Genomic DNA, 19,528 nt, shown 5'->3' on the forward strand with positions numbered 1-19,528 from the left:
CTGTGTAAAAATATTATGCTTGAATACATCTGCTTTGGCTTTGATGATAACGAACGTATAGCTGAACATATGCATTCTATGAGCATATGCAATAGCACAAAGTACTATAATATTCCTTACTCTAAAAAAAAGTCTGATGATTAGTACAAAAACATGTCAAAATGTCACTTTGTCGTACCCTGCACCCATAGTAAATATATACTTTATCTATACCCTTTAATGCCAAAAGTATTAAAAAATAGAGGATAATGGCGGATAGACCTAACAGACACTTATCGAACACTAAACGTGAAGGCCATCTTGCTGTCCACATGAATGGAACCTAGGATTTCAAGAAAGATATTGGGCATTAACCAATATACAGAAAAAATAGGGCATCGAGCCACTATCCTGAACCACCATGAAAACTGGAATTAACTCCTCAACCACCCTGGTCTACCTAAGAAGCTAAGCTTAACTGCCTTAGGCCATCGAGGATGCTGAATTAAACCCTTACATACCATAGGAGGTTTGTGTATGTAGACTTTACCACATCTATATTTATGGAAATGTTTTTTATCCCCTTACCTTTGAGGTTCAGCTGTGTTTCCAGAGAGATCTGTTACTACAAACTCTACTGAATCTTCATAGAGATTAACTGATAGATTTATGATATACAATAAGGACTTCATGTTCAAATCCTTCTGTGTGAAGTGGTCTGAAATAAATTTGCCTGGGAAGACAAATATGAAAGATTGTATTATTCTTTTTTCTTATGCAGAAAACCTTAATTTTGCAAGGAATGCTTAATCACCAACATAAAATTATTTAAAAAGAGGCTTTGCAGGAAATATAAATTATTTTTTAGATGCTTTAAGATGCCTAAAAAAAAGTAATAACACTCTACCTCTACTGTATGATCCCTTTAGCTCCTGATCTGATGCTTACCTGGACTTGTTGGTCCTGTCTTTTGATCACCAAACATGGATAAAAATTTCAACTCGAAAAATCACTCTCCGCAGTTGTTGGTGAGAGAGGATATTTTTTTTTTAAAGCAATATGAGGCATTTAAAAATTAATTACACATAAAGCAAAGTCTACCTTGAAGCAACACTAATAGATCATGGCACTAAAAAGTGTAACTTGACATCAGGCAATGGCTTGTGCAATTTTAAATTAAACAACCACTCCAGCATTTGTTGATATTTCAGGGCTGCAGTGGTGTCGCTAATGTAAGTTCCCTGTCCCTAGTATTGTACTTACCAGCCACCATCTTCTTCTGTTCTCAGTGCTGCTCTCATTGGTCTCCAGAACAAGGCTTTTATAGACTTACATTGAGCTTGTGACAGTTACCTCTGACTTCCGGTCAGTCAGACATTGTAGTCACAAGATGGCGGATAAGGGCCGGTATGGTGCAGAGAAGAGCGGAAGACTGTGGCTGGCAAGTATAATACAAGGGTCAGGAAATTTACATTAGTGGCTCAACTCCAACACTGACACAAAAAAACAAAATTCTGGAGTTGTGCTTTAATCTTCTGAAGTGAAGCAACCTTGTGACAAGTTGAAAGGTGATGCATTACTTGTCAAAGTAAAGCACCACTCCAGCGTTGCTTTTTTTTAATTTCAGCACTGAATTGGGGCTACTAATCTAAAATTCTTGACCCTAGTAATATACTTACCAACCGCTGTTTCAGCTGTTCCCAACGCTGCTTTGAGCCCAATCTGTAATTGCATCTTAAGACTGACAGAAAGTCAAACATAACGGTCACAAGAGCTCAGTGTAAAGGTACCGTCACATTAAGTGACGCTGCAGCGATATAGACAACGATGCCGATCGCTGCAGCGTCGCTGTTTCGTCGTTGTGTGGTCGCTGGAGAGCTGTCACACAGACAGCTCTCCAGCGACCAACGATGCCGAAGTCCCCAGGTAACCGCGCTTAGTAATCCGATGTTTACCCTGGTTACCAGTGTAAATGTAAAAAAAACAAACACTACATACTTACATTCCGGTGTGTGTCGCATCCCCCGGCGTCCGCTTCCCTGCACTGTGTAAGCGCCGGCCCTAAAGCAGAGCGGTGACGTCACCGCTGTGCTTTGCTTTACGGCCGGCACTCACAGTCGTGCAGGAAGCACTGAGCAGCAGCGCGTAATAACCCTGTGGACGCCGGGAGACGTGACAGACATCAGAAGGTGAGTATGTAGTGTTTTTTTTTACTTTTACAATGGTAACCAGGGTAAATATTGGGTTACTAAGCGCGGCCCTGCGCTTAGTAACCCGATATTTACCCTGGTTACCATTGTAAAACATTGCAGGCGTCGTTGCTTTTGCTGTCAAACACGACGATACACGCCGATCTGACGACCAAATAAAGTTCTGGACTTCTAGCTCCGACCAGCGATATCACAGCAGGATCCAGATCGCTGCTGCGTGTCAAACACAACGATATCGCTATCCAGGACGCTGCAACGTCACGGATCGCTATCGTTATCGTTATTAAGTTGTTCAGTGTGAAGGTACCTTTAGTCTATGAGAGCTTCGTTCTGACCCCATTCTAGTTCACATAGACTTGCATTGATTAGTGACCTCCAGCTCGCTGAGCAAACACTGGATTAACCCAGCAGGTCACAAACTGCAGAAGAGTGGCCTTTGGATTCTGAAAAAGGCCACTCTCCCTACAAACATTGCTCGAGACGTCATTGTGTCCCTCTACCCTACAGGGGTAAAGAACGATCTCCTAATGCTGTGATGAGACTCAAAACACCTTCCATCTCTGTACAACAACCTTTCTTTTTTCAAAGACTTGTCTAAAGATACCCTGATAAAACGAAAATCATTCTTTCAAACCACACGGAAACTCTTACAAGCCGGAATACCCTACCAATGGACAAAGACTTCTAATCTACAAGTGAAATATGCTTCAAAACTATTCACTCTCTCATCTCCAGAGGAAGGAATTAACTTTCTGAAAAAAACAGGATTGAGATCTTCTGCAGTTTCATCTGATACCTCCTCTCTGTCTACATCCTATATACATCCTACTCCTACTTGAAGAGACTTTCATTCCACTTGTTATCTTACTAAAAAGAACCGGACATTACCCTCCAACCAGTCTTAGGGTCACCTTAAGGTGATCCCGGACTTGGCAGGTCCTCATACTTTACATAATATATTCTGATTTTTATTTTCAGATGCTGACATTGAGCAACATTTATCTTGGTGTTATTTGCAAATGTATACATGTACTGTTTAAGTTTACTGACTTTTATTTTCAGGAGCAATATTTAATTTGGCGTCTCAAGCAATTGTATACATGTGCAATTTAAGTTTCTATTCCAGGAAGCAACAGTAGTATTGTAAACCTACGGAAATGTCTGTATGTATACCTGTCTTCTTCTTTCCCTTTTCCCCATATTATATGGAGGTCTTTTTTTTCCCCTCTACCCTGTTTTCCCTTACCCTTTACCATTTCCCTTCAAAAAGTTATAAAACCAATAAAGATTATTGGAAAAACAAACTGCGGAAGACCGGTGCAGATAGCAGAAGAAGACAGCAGCTGGTGAGTACTAGTAGTGGCGCGGAACTTACATTAGTGGTACCACTCCAGCAGTAAAATAAAAAAAAATTGCAGGAGTGGTGCTTTTATCTTTGCTACATCTGTATATTTAATTGAAAGCTCATAAGCATGTAAAATATTATACAGTAAGTATATCATCATATCATCTAGTATAAATGGAGCAGAAGCAAAAATATCAGCAGATCTTTATCATAGCTTAGGAAATGACATGGGTACTGGGTAATGGTGAACATCATTGTGCTGTACTGTAAAGCATTTTCATTTTCACCCTACCTGATCTAACATTTTCGAGGTATCCATTTTGAGGAGCACTCAGTATTTTAAAGATAATGTTTTCCTCGTCTGTTCCTGGATCGATAGCCTTTATTTCCCTAGAAGTTATGTAGATTCCATAACGGCCATCATCGAGAAGCTGAACCTTTGTTGCACAGTGAAGGTGGACAATTCTAGGGCTGGAATCATCTGGAAAATCTATCTGTGTCAAAAAGATAAATAATAGATAATGTTACATGAAGCTTTTTAGAGTTCAATTTATTTTTCATGCACTAATAGACACTGACATGATGTACAGCCGTGGTCAAAAGTTTTGAAACTAATACAAATTTTGGTTTTCATACAATTTGCTGCTTCTGTAATTTTAGATCTTTTAGTCGGAAGTTTCTATGGTTCCTGAAGTATAATTATTAACATTTTATATGTTTTTATAATTTTATTGACAAATATGTCAAATTTATACAAAGGTTCCATATTTATAGTGTTGTCCCTTATTAGCCAAGATTTCTGCAGTTGACCCTGGCATGTAGAATATCAGCTTTTGGGCCGTATCCTGACTAATAGCAGCTCATTCTTGCCTGATCACTGCTCGGAGTTTATAACAATTTCTATATTTTAGGTTTGTCCACCCGATATTTGAAGATTTACTACTAGTGATGAGCGAATATACTCGTTACTCGAGATTTCTCGAGCATGCTCGGGGGTCCTCCGAGTATTTTTTAGTGCTCGGAGATTTAGTTTTTCTTGCTGCAGCTGAATGATTTACATCTGTTAGCCAGCATAAGTACATGTGGGGGTTGCTTGGTTGCTAGGGAATCCCCACATGAACTTATGCTGGCTAACAGATGTAAATCATTCAGCTGCGGCAAAAAAAACTAAATCTCCGAGCACTAAAAAATACTCGGAGGACCCCCGAGCATTCTCGAGAAATCTCGAGAATTGAGAATTCGCTCATCACTATTTACTACATGTTCTTAATGGAATTCAGATCTGGGGAATTTCCTGGTCATGGACCCAAACTTTTAATGCTTTGTTCACCAAGCCACATAATTATCACACGTGCCTTGTGACATGTGACATGGTCTCTATAATGCTAGAAAAAGCATTATTCATCACCAAATTACTCCTGGATTGTTGGGAGAAGCTGTTCTTAGAGGATGTTTAGATACTATTTTTTACTCATGGCAGTGTTCTTATGCAAAATTGTGAGCGAGCCCAAACACTTGGATGAAAGGCAACCCTACTCATGAATGGTCTCAGGATGCTTTGCCATTGGCAATACACAGGACTCATGGTAGTGCTCACCAAAATCCAAGTACAAGAAAGGTGTCTTCAGCATTCAATAATGGTGGACTTACTTTATTAATGCTATCACAAATAAAGAAACCGCAGCAATATTTTGACCCATAGCAGATATTTGCAACAGAGTATCAAAATGTTGCTGCTCTTTCTGTACTTTTAACGACATTCAAGCAAGTCAAGAATTATTGAAAGCTGAAGCCACCTTCTTTTACTTGGATCTGACACAACACAAGCTTCTGTTATAAGACTGTTATCCTGAGCATATGCTCACACAGTGTTTTTTTTTCTCACATTTTGACACAGATTTTGTTCCAAAATCCACATAAAAACAAATCAAATCTACTTACAAGACGCTTCCCAATTATTTGAAAGAAAAATGGTGTTAGGCATCAGGATTTTCCCGCTGCGCGGGACAGATCTGGGTCATGTTGGGTACTGCGGTCGTCTCCCACTCGGTCCCGGCCGATGGGACTGCTACTCAGCATGGACATCAGTCCCAGCATCTTGCTCAGGCTCATGCCACATATTTGATTACGGCTGGCTCTCCAGTCAAGTCTATGATAACCAGTGTATTGCACATGCCACATTGCGTACTGGAGTCTAAGTCCAGAAATCACTTTACTGAGCATGTCCGTGATGTGGCACCTCTTCCTTGGTGCTCGGACTTCGCCTGCTCTGGTGATGTGGCATCTCCGGATTGGCCCATGGGCGATGTCAGCGTGAGTGTTTGGGGTGGAGCTTTGGGTATAAATGACTGTGGGGGTGCTAGTATCATTTATGTTCGGCTATGTGAGAGGAGACTCTACCTGCAAGTGTTGAATGTCTGTCTAGCTTTGGGACTGTACACGTAGGCAGGCAGCTAGCCTCAGTGGAGGTAATTAGCCACTTGGCTTATCATCTGGTTCCTTCATGTGTGCGGTTAGCACAATAGAGTTCCAGAGCAAGCACAACCCTAGTCAGGGTATTATGCTGAGAGCATCTGTTCCGTTTCTGTGTGCGAGCGACACAGCTCAGTTGCAGAGCAGCTCTTTTGTTTCTGTGTGTTCAAGTAATCGTTTGCCATGTGTTCCGTCATTGTACTCTAGCAGCAATTTTCCATCTCTGCACGGTGGACCCCAGGTTGCGATTGCGCTTTATTATTTTTTTTTAGCGTAATCCGCCAATCCTTACAAAGTGTACCTATAGTTCCCGTCTCTTGTATATTCCGCATGTTTTTTAATGTCATGCCATGTTTTCCATGTGTAAATTGTGGCAAAATGTGGTTTTGCTGCAGTTTTTATGATAGTTTTTTTTGCAGTGGGTAGGTGCCAAAAAACACACTACAATACTATTCCCCATATTATAATTAAATAATCATGTGAAAAAAAAAATCATAAACTGCATCAAAACATCGTTAGTAAAGTGTGTGTTCTAAAAGCAATTTGTAGAAGTGGAAATCCACATCAAAAAAGCTCCATGTGAACGACCCCTTATCCTTTTGGTGAGTTTATATCAGGAAAAAAAAAAAGAATTAAAACATGTAATAAATAAATTCAGAAAAAATATTTATCAACATATGCTCGTTTTGTCTAGGGGGAAAGGATAATTATTGTTGTGAATTAAAATGGATATCACTCCAGGGCACGATGATAAACGAGACGCCTAGAAAGAGAAGCCTTGAAAACTGCATATCAGTCCTGATATTCTGGAACCTGAGCATGTGTATTGTGCTCAGTCCACCTGATAAGATTGCGGCTGCAGCTTTACTATCTTATTGTGTATTAGTCCAGGAGATGATGCACAGTCGGGTTAAGACACTGCAGTTTGTGGTCATTGGCTACGAACATCGGTTTTCCCAGTTCATGTGAGAGTAGGTGCAGAGAGTGGCAGAGTAAAGACCCAGGAGGGTAAAATTGTCAAGAATTTTGTTGCCAATTATTATTTTTTGTCAAAGACCTTATAGCTATTCATTCACTTAGTGTGTTCTCGATGTGCCCATCCACATAAAGGACAGTGAGCAGCTCAGTGTGCCCATTCACATAACAGACAGGTGTGCAGCTCCATTTGCCCATCCACATAACGGACGGGTGTGTAGCTCTGTGCCCATCCTCATAACGGACGGGTGTGTAGCTCTGTGCCCATCCTCATAACGGATGGGTGTGCAGCTCCGTGTGCCCAGCCACATAACGGATGGGTGTGCAGCTCCGTGTGCCCAGCCACATAACGGATGGGTGTGCAGCTCCGTGTGCCCATCCACATAACGGACGGGTGTGCAGCTCCGTGTGCCCATCCCCATAATGGATGGGTGTGTAGCTCTGTGCCCATCCTCATAACGGACAGATGTGCAGCTCCGTGTGCCCATCCCCATAACGGACGGGTGTGCAGCTCCGTGTGCCCATCCCCATAACGGACGGGTGTGCAGCTCCGTGTGCCCATCCACATAACGGACGGGTGTGCAGCTCCGTGTGCCCATCCCCATAATGGATGGGTGTGTAGCTCTGTGCCCATCCCCATAACGGACGGGTGTGCAGCTCCGTGTGCCCATCCCCATAACGGACGGGTGTGCAGCTCCGTGTGCCCATCCACATAACGGACGGGTGTGCAGCTCCGTGTGCCCATCCACATAACGGACGGGTGTGAAGCTCCGTGTGCCCATCCACATAACAGGCGGGTGTGCAGCTCCGTGTACCCATCCACATAATGGACGGGTGTACAACGCCGTGTGCCCATCCACATAATAGACCGGTGTACAGCTGCATGTGCACATCCACATACATGTATATATCATGCTCCCTGCAAAAATGCTGAAAGAAGTGACATGCAGTTTTCAAAAATTCAGCAGTTTTCCAATTCACTCAGGAAAAAAAAGACAAGTGTGCATGAGATTTCTGAAATCTCAGTTTTTTCAGGTATTGTAAGGGTATGATGTGCACACGTTAGAAAAGAGGTGCAGAATTTTCTGCACAAGATCTGCATTTCCTGGCAGAATCCGCGGTTTTTATGCGGATTTTATGCGGAATTGATGCGGATTTTATGCGGATTTGCAGCGGTTTTTGCCACTGCGGAATTTTATCATGGAGGGGTGCAGAAACGCTGCAGATCCGCACAAAAGAAGTGCCATGCACTTCTTTGAAATCCGCAGCAATTCCGCACTGATTTTTTTCCGCACCATCTGCACATCTTTTTTTTTTTTTTTGCCATTGACTAACATTATACTGTACATCACAGTGCAGATCTGCAACATTTCTGAGCGGAAAAATCCGCTGCGGATTCGCAGCAAATCCGCATCATGTGCACATAGCCTAAAAGCAGCTTTTAATTTGCATAAAAACGTAGCAGAAAAATGCAATGTGTGCTGACTTTTCCCTTAGGCTACTTTCACACTAGCGTCGTGCACTGCACGTCGCTATGCGTCGTTTTGGAGAAAAAAACGCATCCTGCAAAAGTGCTTGCAGGATGCGTTTTTTCTCCATAGACTTGCATTAGCGACACAGTGCGACGCATTGCCACACGTCGCAACCATCGTGCGACGGTTGTGTCGTGTTGCAACGGACCGTCGCCACCAAAAAACGTTGCTTGTAATGTTTTTTGGTGCGTCGTTCCCGTCTTTTCCGACCGCGCATGCGCGGCCAGAACTCCGCCCCCACCTCCCCGCACCTCACAATGGGGCAGCGGATGCATTGAAAAACAATATCCGCTGCCCCCGTTGTGCGGCGCTTCCACAGCTAGCGTCGGTACGCCGCCACGTCGCATAGCGACGTGCAGCTCGCGACGCTAGTGTGAAAGTAGCCTTAGGGCTTGTTTCCATTTGCGAGAAACACGTCCGTGTCTCGCATGTGGAAACCAAGCTGTGGCGCCGGCACTTGGGAGCGGAGAGTGCGGCAGCATAGCAACACATGGAGCCGCACGCTCCGCTCTGGAGTGCCAGCGCCACAGCTTGGTTTCCACATGCGAGACACGGATGTGTTTCTCGCAAATGGAAACAAGCCCTTATTTGTAAAAACTGAGGAATGATCAAAAGAGCAATAGGGTCTTATCTGGGTAAAAAGTGTAAATAAGAATGCACAAATGTGCTCACCTGGTTGGGTTGTGTTCACACAACCACTGGAGAAACTTAAGGCTGCTACAGACCCTTGAGGAAAATTCAAGGAAGAAAGTGGAAATAGATGACTTAACCTGCACTGCTGTTGAAGGATGATGTGCCGACAGGGATCCAAGTAATGCGGTTTATTTGTAAACGTGTTAAAACTTCTTCATCAGGACAAACCACAATAGTGGTTCGTCAACTCAATGGCGCTGACCAATGTGTTAAAGGAAACAATGACTGACCTACTCAATGCACTGCCAATGTGTTAGATAAACTATGCCTCACCAATTCAATCCCCCCCCCTCCGTTTTTACATTTTTTTCAAGAATTCATATGAACTTTTGTGTTCAGAAGAGTCACTATATTTTCAGACATAAAGAACTTTTTCCATTAAATAATTTGATAAAATTGCCCTTTTTTACAAAAATGTTTATTGTTTCACATAGGTCTTGCAATGGTGGCCTAACGTGGAAGCAAAGCTGAATTTTGAGATCCTGAAAGACAGCAAAAACGCAGCAAGGAAAGCAGCAAAAAAAATCCTGCAAAACCTGCTTTTTTTCTGCAGCTTTTTTTTTTTTTTTACTGCTACCAGGTTTTGGCTGCAGAAAATATATGCGAGACCAGCCTAGGGGAGATAAGCACCTGCCCGAGGAGTCTGAGGATTACTCTCCTCTCTGTTCAGAAAGCATTCAAGTTCAGCTAGAGAATAACTTTTTTCAAATTATACTGTAAAGGTGGCTTTTCAAGATGTATTTTACTACAGGAAAATGCCTTTAAAATCCTTTCACGATGGTATAGAACCCCGGAAAGACTATTTTATCTAGGCTTGACTGATTTGACTCTCTGCTGGAGGTACTTGAGTTCGGTAGGTTCCTTAGCTCATATTTTCTGACTATGCCCAATTATCTCCAAATACTGCTCTGGTCTGATATAAATAAATACCTCCGCCGTTTAGGTCTAATTAAACGAGATCTATCACCCCAAGAAGTTTTGCTTTCACTCCCTACAAATGTGTTCAAACCTAAGAAACATGACTTACTCCCTCTCTTGTTAGCAGCAGCAAAACACTTGATCCCAATACACTGGAGACAGTCGTCTCCCCCTACATTGAACGAATGGATAAATAAAGTTCAAGATCTCTATAGAATGGAAGAGTTGACCAGCTGGGAATCCCACACACATGAAAAATTTCTAATTACTTGGCATCCTTGGAAAAATAACTCATACATTCCCCTTTGACTCTACCATACACTTATTTCCTGTACTCTGGTATTTCATTATTTCCTGACCCTTTGTCTGCTTTTAAAATTTTGTGCGTAACCCCAATGCCGCAGTGCTTGAGCCCAAACTCCACTCAAATTAGTTATTTTAAACCAGTTAATTTTCCTTGCCTATATGTAAGAACTTATGCCCGATTCTTTTTGCTTTCAGCAACTTTTAATAGTCCTAATGTCTCATCTTTACAGGCATCCAGAAGATCCTGTTCCAGTTTTATGGAGCCGATATTATAATCACTTTTTGTTTATACCTGAAAACTGTTTTTTCCACAGTTAAACAGTTCCTTGGCTTATACCCAGCATCTTTCTAAGTAGTTGTTCCTGCTGCTTCTTTCTTCATAACTGGTTACTTATTATCTAATGGAACAATCGAACAGTTTTTCTTCTTCACTGTAATCCTTGAGATTTGCTGATGTAAGCCCTCTTTATTGTTCTTGTTTATGTTGAAGATTCAATTAAATAAAGAATTACAAAAAAAAAAAAAATTATACTGTAAAGGGTACGGCCAGCCCAAGATTGGTACTGTCATAATTCCACCTTTCATTGTGTCTTTGATGCAGTGAGTGACACTTCAGCTGTCCAGTCTGGGGCAGGGGCATTTACGCTGTCAGTGTTGAGAATGACAATCCAGCCGTCCAATTGGGGCTGGGCAATGCTGGGTGTCCTTCAAGTGTCTCCTGTCCTGGGTTTTTACCTGGCTACTTAGCTGGCTGTCTGTATCTGATTGCTGCCAGTCATAGCTTTAGCTCAGTGGTGTTTGTATTGCCTTTAATTTCTGTGCTCTGTTTCTGATTTGTTGCTGCCTGACCTTGGAACGAGCCTCTGACCATCTTTTTGCCTAGCCCCTTTGTCTTGATCTGCTACCTGTAACCCTGACCTCGAACCGTGACCTAACTACACTTTGTTTTTACCCTTAGTTTATAACAAGCTCTTTTCGTATTTGACCCCAGTAAGCAGTGATTAGCATCACAGTTATATCATCAAAGGAAACAGTGATATAATAAAATGTATGCTACTTTTTATCTATTTTGCACATTCATACTTTACGCACTTTGTGAAAACAACAACATACATGTCATCATCTTGTCAGCTACTTCTAGAACTAAAGATATCTCTAGCACAAAGTTAGTTTCATGATGAGAAGAAATGCAAGTGGTTTACAGATCTAAAGTCTAGAATTGAGTTGGGGGGCTGTACAGTAGAGGCCATGTGAATGCAGCTAATCTCTTTACAACCATGTCTGGGTTGTTTTTATTTAGCTTTAGTAAATTACTATGAAACTAAGACACTCATTGCACATTAAATAAGACCAGAAGACAATTATGAAAAGTTTTCCAGAAGTTGGAATAAAGCAGAAAGTAAGGGTACCGTCACACAGTACCATTTTAATCGCTACGACGGCACGATCCGTGACGTCGCAGCGATCGTATGATTATCGCTCCAGCGTCGTAGACTGCGGTCACACGTTGCAATCACGGCGCTGGAGCGATACCGAAGTCCCCGGTAACCAGGGTAAACATCGGGTAACTAAGCGCAGGGCCGCGCTTAGTAACCCGATGTTTACCCTGGTTACCAGCGTAAACGTAAAAAAAACAAACAGTACATACTCACATTCCGGTGTCTGTCCCCGGCGTTCTGCTTCTCTCCACTGTGTAAGCGCCATAGCCAGAAAGCACAGCGGTGACGTCTGACGTCACCGCTGTGCTCGCTTTCCGGCTGGCAGACGCTCACACAGTGGAGAGAAGCTGAGACGCTGGAGGACAGACACCGGAATGTAAGTATGTACTGTTTGTTTTTTTTACGTTTACGCTGGTAACCACGGTAAACATCGGGTTACTAAGCGCGGCCCTGCGCTTAGTTACCCGATGTTTACCCTGGTTACAAGCGAACACATCGCTGGATCGCTGTCACACACAACGATCCAGCGATGTCAGCGGGTGATCAAGCGACGAAAGAAAGTTCCATACGATCTGCTACGACGTACGATTCTCAGCAGGATCCCTGATCGCTGCTGCGTGTCAGACACTGCGATATCGTAACGATATCGCTATAACGTCACGAATCGTACCGTCGTAGCGATCAAAATGGTACTGTGTGACGGTACCCTAAGTATATATATCTCCATTAGGTACAGTACATATCTTTCATTATCTATGCTCTTTTACAAGGAAAAAAAATCAGTGATGAATTGCTCAATTTTGGACATCCGTATTGGTGAAGCCACCATATAGCATAGGCCATGCATGATATCTATAGGGCATTATTACACTTACCTGTATAATGAAAGTCATAGGATCCATCTGCACTTGTCCATCCTTTATAAATCCTTTATTTGTTTTATCCATAACTAGAAATGTAAACTTGTCTATCTGAGCATCTTGTCCTCCATGTCTGTAGGCAACATCCATATTATCAATATCTTTCTGGGTGAAGTTTTTCCTTTGCATTGGTGCACCTCTTAAATATAATTGCCCATATTGTGGAAGGTTGACCAGCAAAAATGTAATATTCTCCAGTGATGTATCTGGGTCAGTTGCCTGAAGAATTTCTGGGGTGATCAACGCCATCAATCCTTTCACTTGTCTAAGACCATAATTCTTGGACAACGTTGGAAGAGTTTTGTCTACCATGTCCACTGCTATATCCATGGTACCATGCTTTGTTCGCAGCCCATTGCTGACAAGGAATCTAGCAAAAAGAGGCAAGGGAGCCTTCAGCAAGTGTTCCTGATTCACCATCTACACAAAAGAAATGATAACATACCTTTACTCAGGAGGCTTTCCACAAGCTTGCTGAGGCAACTCGTGTTCTGAGGTCTAAGTTTGTGTCTATGATTGCTTCCTGGGTTCTGTCTGAATTACTTTTTTTTTTAATTCAGACAAAACCCCCAGACACTGCATAAACACAGTGTGAATAGTGCCTAAAGTTATATTTAAATATTGTAGAAAGAGTAGCATTTTTTACCTATAGTAACCATGAATATCATATATTAAAGGAAAGAATACACAGATTGTAGTGTATTATCTTATCATGAACTTTTCTAGTACCAAATTACATAGACAACTCACTGGCATTTAATCTAAAAATATAAATAATGGTAATAAATATAATAGATAAAAATAAATTAAAGTTGGTTTTTGAAGAAGCTGTCCAGCAACAGAAAATATGGCTGCTTTCTTTCAGAAACAGTGGCACCCCTGACAATGGGTTGTCCGTGGAATGAGAACTCAGCTTCATTCACTTCATTGGGTTCAGAGAATCATAGAATGTTAGTTAGAGTTGGAAGGGACCACCTCTGTCATCAAGTCCAACGCCCTGCTCAATGCAGGATTCACTATACCATCTCAGACCGATGTCTGTCCGGCCTCTGTTTGAAGACTTCCATTGAAGGAGAACTTAGTCTTGGTAATTTTTTCAATAAGGATAGTATGAGATACTTTATCAAATGCTTTGTTGAAGTCGAGATATACTATATCTACTGCATTTTCTTGATTCACCCAGTCACTGATTCCATCATAGAAGGAAATAAGATTAGTCTTACATGACTTGTTTGCTACAAACCCATGCTGGCTCTGGTTAATTACTGTATTCTTATCCAAGTACTTACATACTGTCATGCCACTGCAATGCAGGTAATAGCAAGCTCCACTAGGTGGCAATAGAGTGGAGGGAGGATTGCACACAACAAGACCAGACATGCAATGCTGCAGTGAGGCCACCACCAGGTGGCAGCAGAACAGTCAAAACAAGCCGAGTCGATATAAGACTATAGCGCAGTACAAAAGGAATAATCAAACACAGAGTCAATAACAAGCCAAATGGGTAGTACCAGTCAGGAGCAGATATGCCAAAGACAGAGACAAAACAACAGGTCAGGGTCCAAGCCAAGTCAAAACCAGTGAGTCAATACACAAAAAGGGAACACAGAGTCAGAAAGGGAAGAGGGGATAAACAAACACGGGTTCAGTAAGCAAGCAGCAGGACAAATCAGGGCAAATAGCGTCAGCTACACATGCCATAGGCAGAAACTATAACTGACATTGTCTGCAGGACACAGTGGAGATAAATAGCAAACCTCAGACCAGACTAAGGCTGAGAAAGTTAACTCCTGGCATGTCCAGACCGGGAAAAGGGGAAGAAAGGACTCAAAACCCGGTTTGGATCATGACGCATATATGCTGTTTAGTAATTTAAGTTATTTGTGTTGAGTAGCAATAGTCATGTTCTGAAAGAAAGTAGCCCTGTTTTTCTAATTTTTTATAGTCATTTAATGGTATCAATGAGGACATGTCAGCTCTTCAAATTGTCACATTTTTCATACATTTCCCAGAGACATAGCAGAAAAATGACTTAATGCAGAGTTTCCTATGGAATACTAGTTTGTCCGGAGAGTTGTAAGGCCCTCATTTCATAGGACTATAATATTACAATACATCGGTCCATTATCTGGACTCTTTAGCCCCTTTCTGACCTCGGACGGGATAGGACGTCCGAGGTCAGATACCCCGCTTTGATGCAGGGCTCCGGCGGTGAGCCCGCATCAAAGCCGGGACATGTCAGCTGTTTTGAACAGCTGACATGTGCCCGCAATAGCGGCGGGTGAAATCGCGATTCACCCGCCACTATTAACTATTTAAATGTTGCTGTCAAACGCTGACAGCGGCATTTAACCGTCGCTTCCAGCCATCCGGCCGGAAATGAGCGCATCGCCGACCCCTGTCACATGATCGGGGGTAAGCGATGCTTCTCCATAGTAACCATAGAGGTCTCAAGGACCTCTGATCCCGGCTAGCTGTGAGCACAACCCTGTGGTCGGCGCTCATAGCAAGCCTGCATTTCTGCTGCATAGCAGCGATCTGATGATCACTGCTATGCAGCAGAGGCGATTGAGTTGTGCCAGCTTCTAGCCTCCTATGGAGGCTATTGAAGCATGGCAAAAGTAAAAAAAAAAGTTTAAAAAAAAAGTGAAAAAAATAACAAAATATAATCACCCACCTTTTGCCCCATTCAAAATAAATCAATTAAAAAAAATCAAACCTACACATATTTGGTATCGCCACGTTCAGAATCGCCCAATCTATCAATAAAAAAAAGGATTAACCTGATCGCTAAACGGCGCAGCGAGAAAAAAATTTGAAACGCCAGAATTACGTTTTTTTGGTCGCTGCAACATTGCATTAAAATGCAATAACGGGCGATCAAAAGAATGTATCTGCACCAATATGGTATCACTAAAAGCGCCAGCTCAGCATGCAAAAAATAAGCCCTCAACCGACCCCAGATCATGAAAAATGGAGACGCTATGGGTATCGGAAAATGGCACAATTTTATTTTTTTTTAGCAAAGTTTGGAATTTTTTTTCACCACTTAGGTAAAAAATAACCTAGACATGTTAGGTGTCTATGAACTCGTAATGACCTGGAGAATCATCATGGCAGGTCAGTTTTAGCATTTACTGAACCTAGCAAAAAAGCCAAACAAAAAACAAGTGTGGGATTGCACTTTTTTTGCAATTTCACCGCGCTTGAAATTTTTTTCCAGTTTTCTAGTACACGACATGCTAAAACCAATCATGATGTTCAAAAGTACAACTTGTTTTGCAAAAAATAAGCCCTCACATGGCCATGTTGATGGAAAAATAAAAAAAGTTATGGCTCTGGGAAGGAGGGGAGCGAAAAACAAACACGGAAAAACGGAAAATCCCAAGGTCATGAAGGGGTTAGCACATATCTATGCAATCAGAGATAGTATCTTTCGTTTTGCACTAGTAATGAGTTTAGAATCTAAAGTTATCACTTATGGGCAAGTACAAATGTGCTTGATGTGATAGATTCACAGTACATACTGTATGTGTTTCATTAAGGTGTATCTCCTACGGTTTCTACCAGAAGTTTCAGGCTCTTGTCCACTCTTATATCTGTCCAAATTCCCAGTCCAGCTATAAATGCAGTGTTTGCTTATATATTATAAGTACATTATCTTTAGTACTGCTGGTCGTATCATACATAGAAACTAAGCACAAATTCTTGGATAATATATTAAGCATTTTATACTATAGTCATGGCAGCTGGTAGTTGTTACTACAAAATAATGTAAAATAAGAGAAAGTTGGGTCACCATGAACATATAAAACCTAAACTAGCAACCAAAATTAAACTGAATGAAAATTAAAAAAAATTGTGCCAGAATATTTTATGCAATGGGATAACTGCATCTGACATTATTTTACATATTTTATTTATTTATTTATTTGTTTTATGTATTTATATACTTATGTATGTATTTTTTAATCAATTTTACTAACAGAGAAAAACAAGACTTCCCACAAGTCAGAAATAATTGACTAAGCTGAAACAGTTAAAATGTGAGAGTGAAAGACTTTGGTGCTCAGCAGGGGCCACATCTTCAATTGAACATTACAGATCCTCTGTGCTGCCTGCAGCTCCATGGTGATGGAACTGGCTACAGAGGCTGCCATCTGTCATGGAATTTGAAAAGATAAAGAGGGGAAAAAAAGCACAGGAGCAGTAAATAGTGCCAATTCAATGCAAAATCAAGCCAGCGTGTCAAAATGGAGGACATTTGCGTCTGTAGTTGGCATAGTGCTGCCGGCACCTGATGTCAGGGGTTGCTAATCACTCGGTGTCATCTGTCCAAACAAGAAGTGCCACATTCTTCTTCCAGCCCAGAAGCATCAGACAATACATAGTAATATTTCTGATGAACAGAAAATGCAGTAGTGGAACATAAAATCTGATCGCTCAGACACGCAATAATTGATGTTGCCCTGGCTCTTCTAGCCTTCTACCGAATACAGCCAAGGGAAGAACACCAGGTTAGCAGACTCAGGGGTTTCTGCCAGATTTTTAACAGCTAGAAATGTTAATTAAAAGAGTTTTAAAAATGAACACGTCTTTGTTTTAGGGTCCCTAATTATATTTTCATTTTAAAACAGCCTGGCCATAGCGGCTTTATATCAGTGACTTGGACTGGTGACAATCTCCTGTGAGATGACAGTGTAACACCAGGTGCAGTCGTCCCTCTACCAGATGCAGGGGCTACTGAAAACCTTCATTAGCATTCATACTTTATGTCTCCAATTTTGGGTTATTAATTCTTAAAGGATTATTGACAACAGCACCCTCAATGCTTAATGTCCTCTATGTTTTATAACATAGAAGATCACTGATATTTTATCACTAGATATGAAGTGGGGGATAGAACATTTTATGAAATCAGATTATTGGAGCAACAGGACTGATGAAGGGCATGCTAATGGGGAACATCGATCCGGCAGCCTAAATGGTTACCGATTTGGCCAGTTGAGTTGCAAACTGAAATACTGAGTGATTAGCAACTGCAAAATAGTATGATATTTGGGAACAGTTTTTTTGAAATCCCTACAAAATGTGTTGCTTCTTTACAAGAATTGATTTATCCTCATTTCTTAAAGTGGGCACCCAAATAGAATTGTTCTACGACTTTAGGTATCGTATTGAACATAAATATTGGATCAGTCCCCAACAAGCATCAGATTGTAAGCAGATGACTCGGGAAGCTTCAGGACAAAGATTCAGTCACACTTTACATGCTTTTATAGTGCCAAGAAAACCCAGGCTACCTAGTGGTCCCCTGGCACTGGAGAGATTAGGTTAATAAATCATCTGCTAGCTCTGAAAGAAAAGACAGACAGGAGAGGCTTGCCATCCAGACACCTACTTGAACATATCAGCAGCAGCTGCAGCTTTGCCATTGTGGACATAGCAGACAGTCTGAGCGGCCACATCCATCTGACTGAAGCTTGTTATGGGAATTCCATGATGGTTGACATATTCAATCTGCCCGTGCTGAGGCGGTGAGGAGACTACATAGAGCAGCTCTTCTGGCTTGTCTGTGCCATCGGTGGCCAGGAGAACATTAGTGCTTAAGATGACCCTGTCTCCTCTTGACACATGAAGTGTTTTCACAAATACTGCAATGTCTCCTGGTGGTAAAAACATTGGGAATAGAGAATTTTATTGTAACGTATCTTTTGATGACTTCTTAAATTTATCTATCTTTCAACCTAAATTGCATTTAGCATGTTTATGCACATTATATGAAGTCAGCTGTTTTTACTGAAAAATATGACAGAGTACTGCTAATGATCTTTTCAGATTTCAGTGGCATCATTGCGCATTTTATGCCATTAATTCCACAGAGCTTTACATACAATATTGGTACTGTCCCCGTTGGGGCTTATAATCTAAATTCCCTATTAGTATGTCTTTGGAGTGTGGGACACATTCATTTAAATTGGCTGACTGTTGTGAGTGAGCATGCTTAGGGTCACTTGTTTTCTAATATTCCGCAGTGTAAATAGATTGCTGATCAACCGACGAACGAGTGACATGCTTGTTTGTCAAATGAGATGAGTTTTAAAGCACCACTCCAGCATTATTTTAAATGTTACTGATGGAATGGTGCGACTAATCTAAGTTCCCTGCTACTATACTTACCAGCCACCCTCTTCATCTTTTGTTGGCGTCGCTCCGGTCGGTCTTCCACAAGTTGTGACCTGTCGTATCATTCCGGTGTTTGCTTGGCGAGCTGGAAGTGACAACGGAATGTAAGTCTATGAGAGCCAGAATGAGGCTCTCAAATACTTACACTGAGAGCTTCAGACCATTACCACTGACTTCCACTCAGTTAAAAGTTGCCATTACAGGATGGTGTATCAGCATTGGAGCAGTGCCAGGAAGAGCACAAAAGGGCGGCTGGTGAGTATAATACTAGTGCAAGGAACTTAGATTAGTAGCACCACTCCAGCTTTGAAATAAAATAAAAAAATACTGGAGTCATTCTTTAAACTGATTTAACCCCTTGCCAAAATGCGCCATACATATACAGCTCTGCGGTAGCTGCGTTTCCGCAAAGAGCAGTATATGTATGGTGCATTGATCGCGTGTAGCCTCACGCTGAGTGCCGGTATCAGCTCTGTGTGAGAGTAATGCCCAGTGCACATTTATCCTGCACTCTGCGCTGAGCAATTGCACCGGAGTTTCCATGTAAATATTT

General features: G+C 41.7%; 1 protein-coding gene across 1 annotated transcript in view; it reads right to left on the reverse strand.

Moving 5' to 3' along the window:
- The window catches only part of FREM1 (FRAS1 related extracellular matrix 1), a 364,890-nt gene that overhangs the window by 108,055 nt on the left and 237,307 nt on the right, over nucleotides 1-19,528 (reverse strand). The window contains exons 24-27 of the mRNA XM_077249240.1: nucleotides 18,191-18,455; nucleotides 12,745-13,159; nucleotides 3,827-4,028; nucleotides 568-712 (exon numbers count right to left, since the gene is read on the reverse strand). Coding sequence (XP_077105355.1) covers nucleotides 568-712; nucleotides 3,827-4,028; nucleotides 12,745-13,159; nucleotides 18,191-18,455 — 1,027 coding nt within the window. The remainder of the gene's footprint in view (nucleotides 1-567; nucleotides 713-3,826; nucleotides 4,029-12,744; nucleotides 13,160-18,190; nucleotides 18,456-19,528) is intronic.

The sequence above is a fragment of the Ranitomeya variabilis genome, chromosome 1, assembly GCF_051348905.1.
Source record: "Ranitomeya variabilis isolate aRanVar5 chromosome 1, aRanVar5.hap1, whole genome shotgun sequence".
Classification (NCBI taxonomy): domain Eukaryota; kingdom Metazoa; phylum Chordata; class Amphibia; order Anura; family Dendrobatidae; genus Ranitomeya; species Ranitomeya variabilis.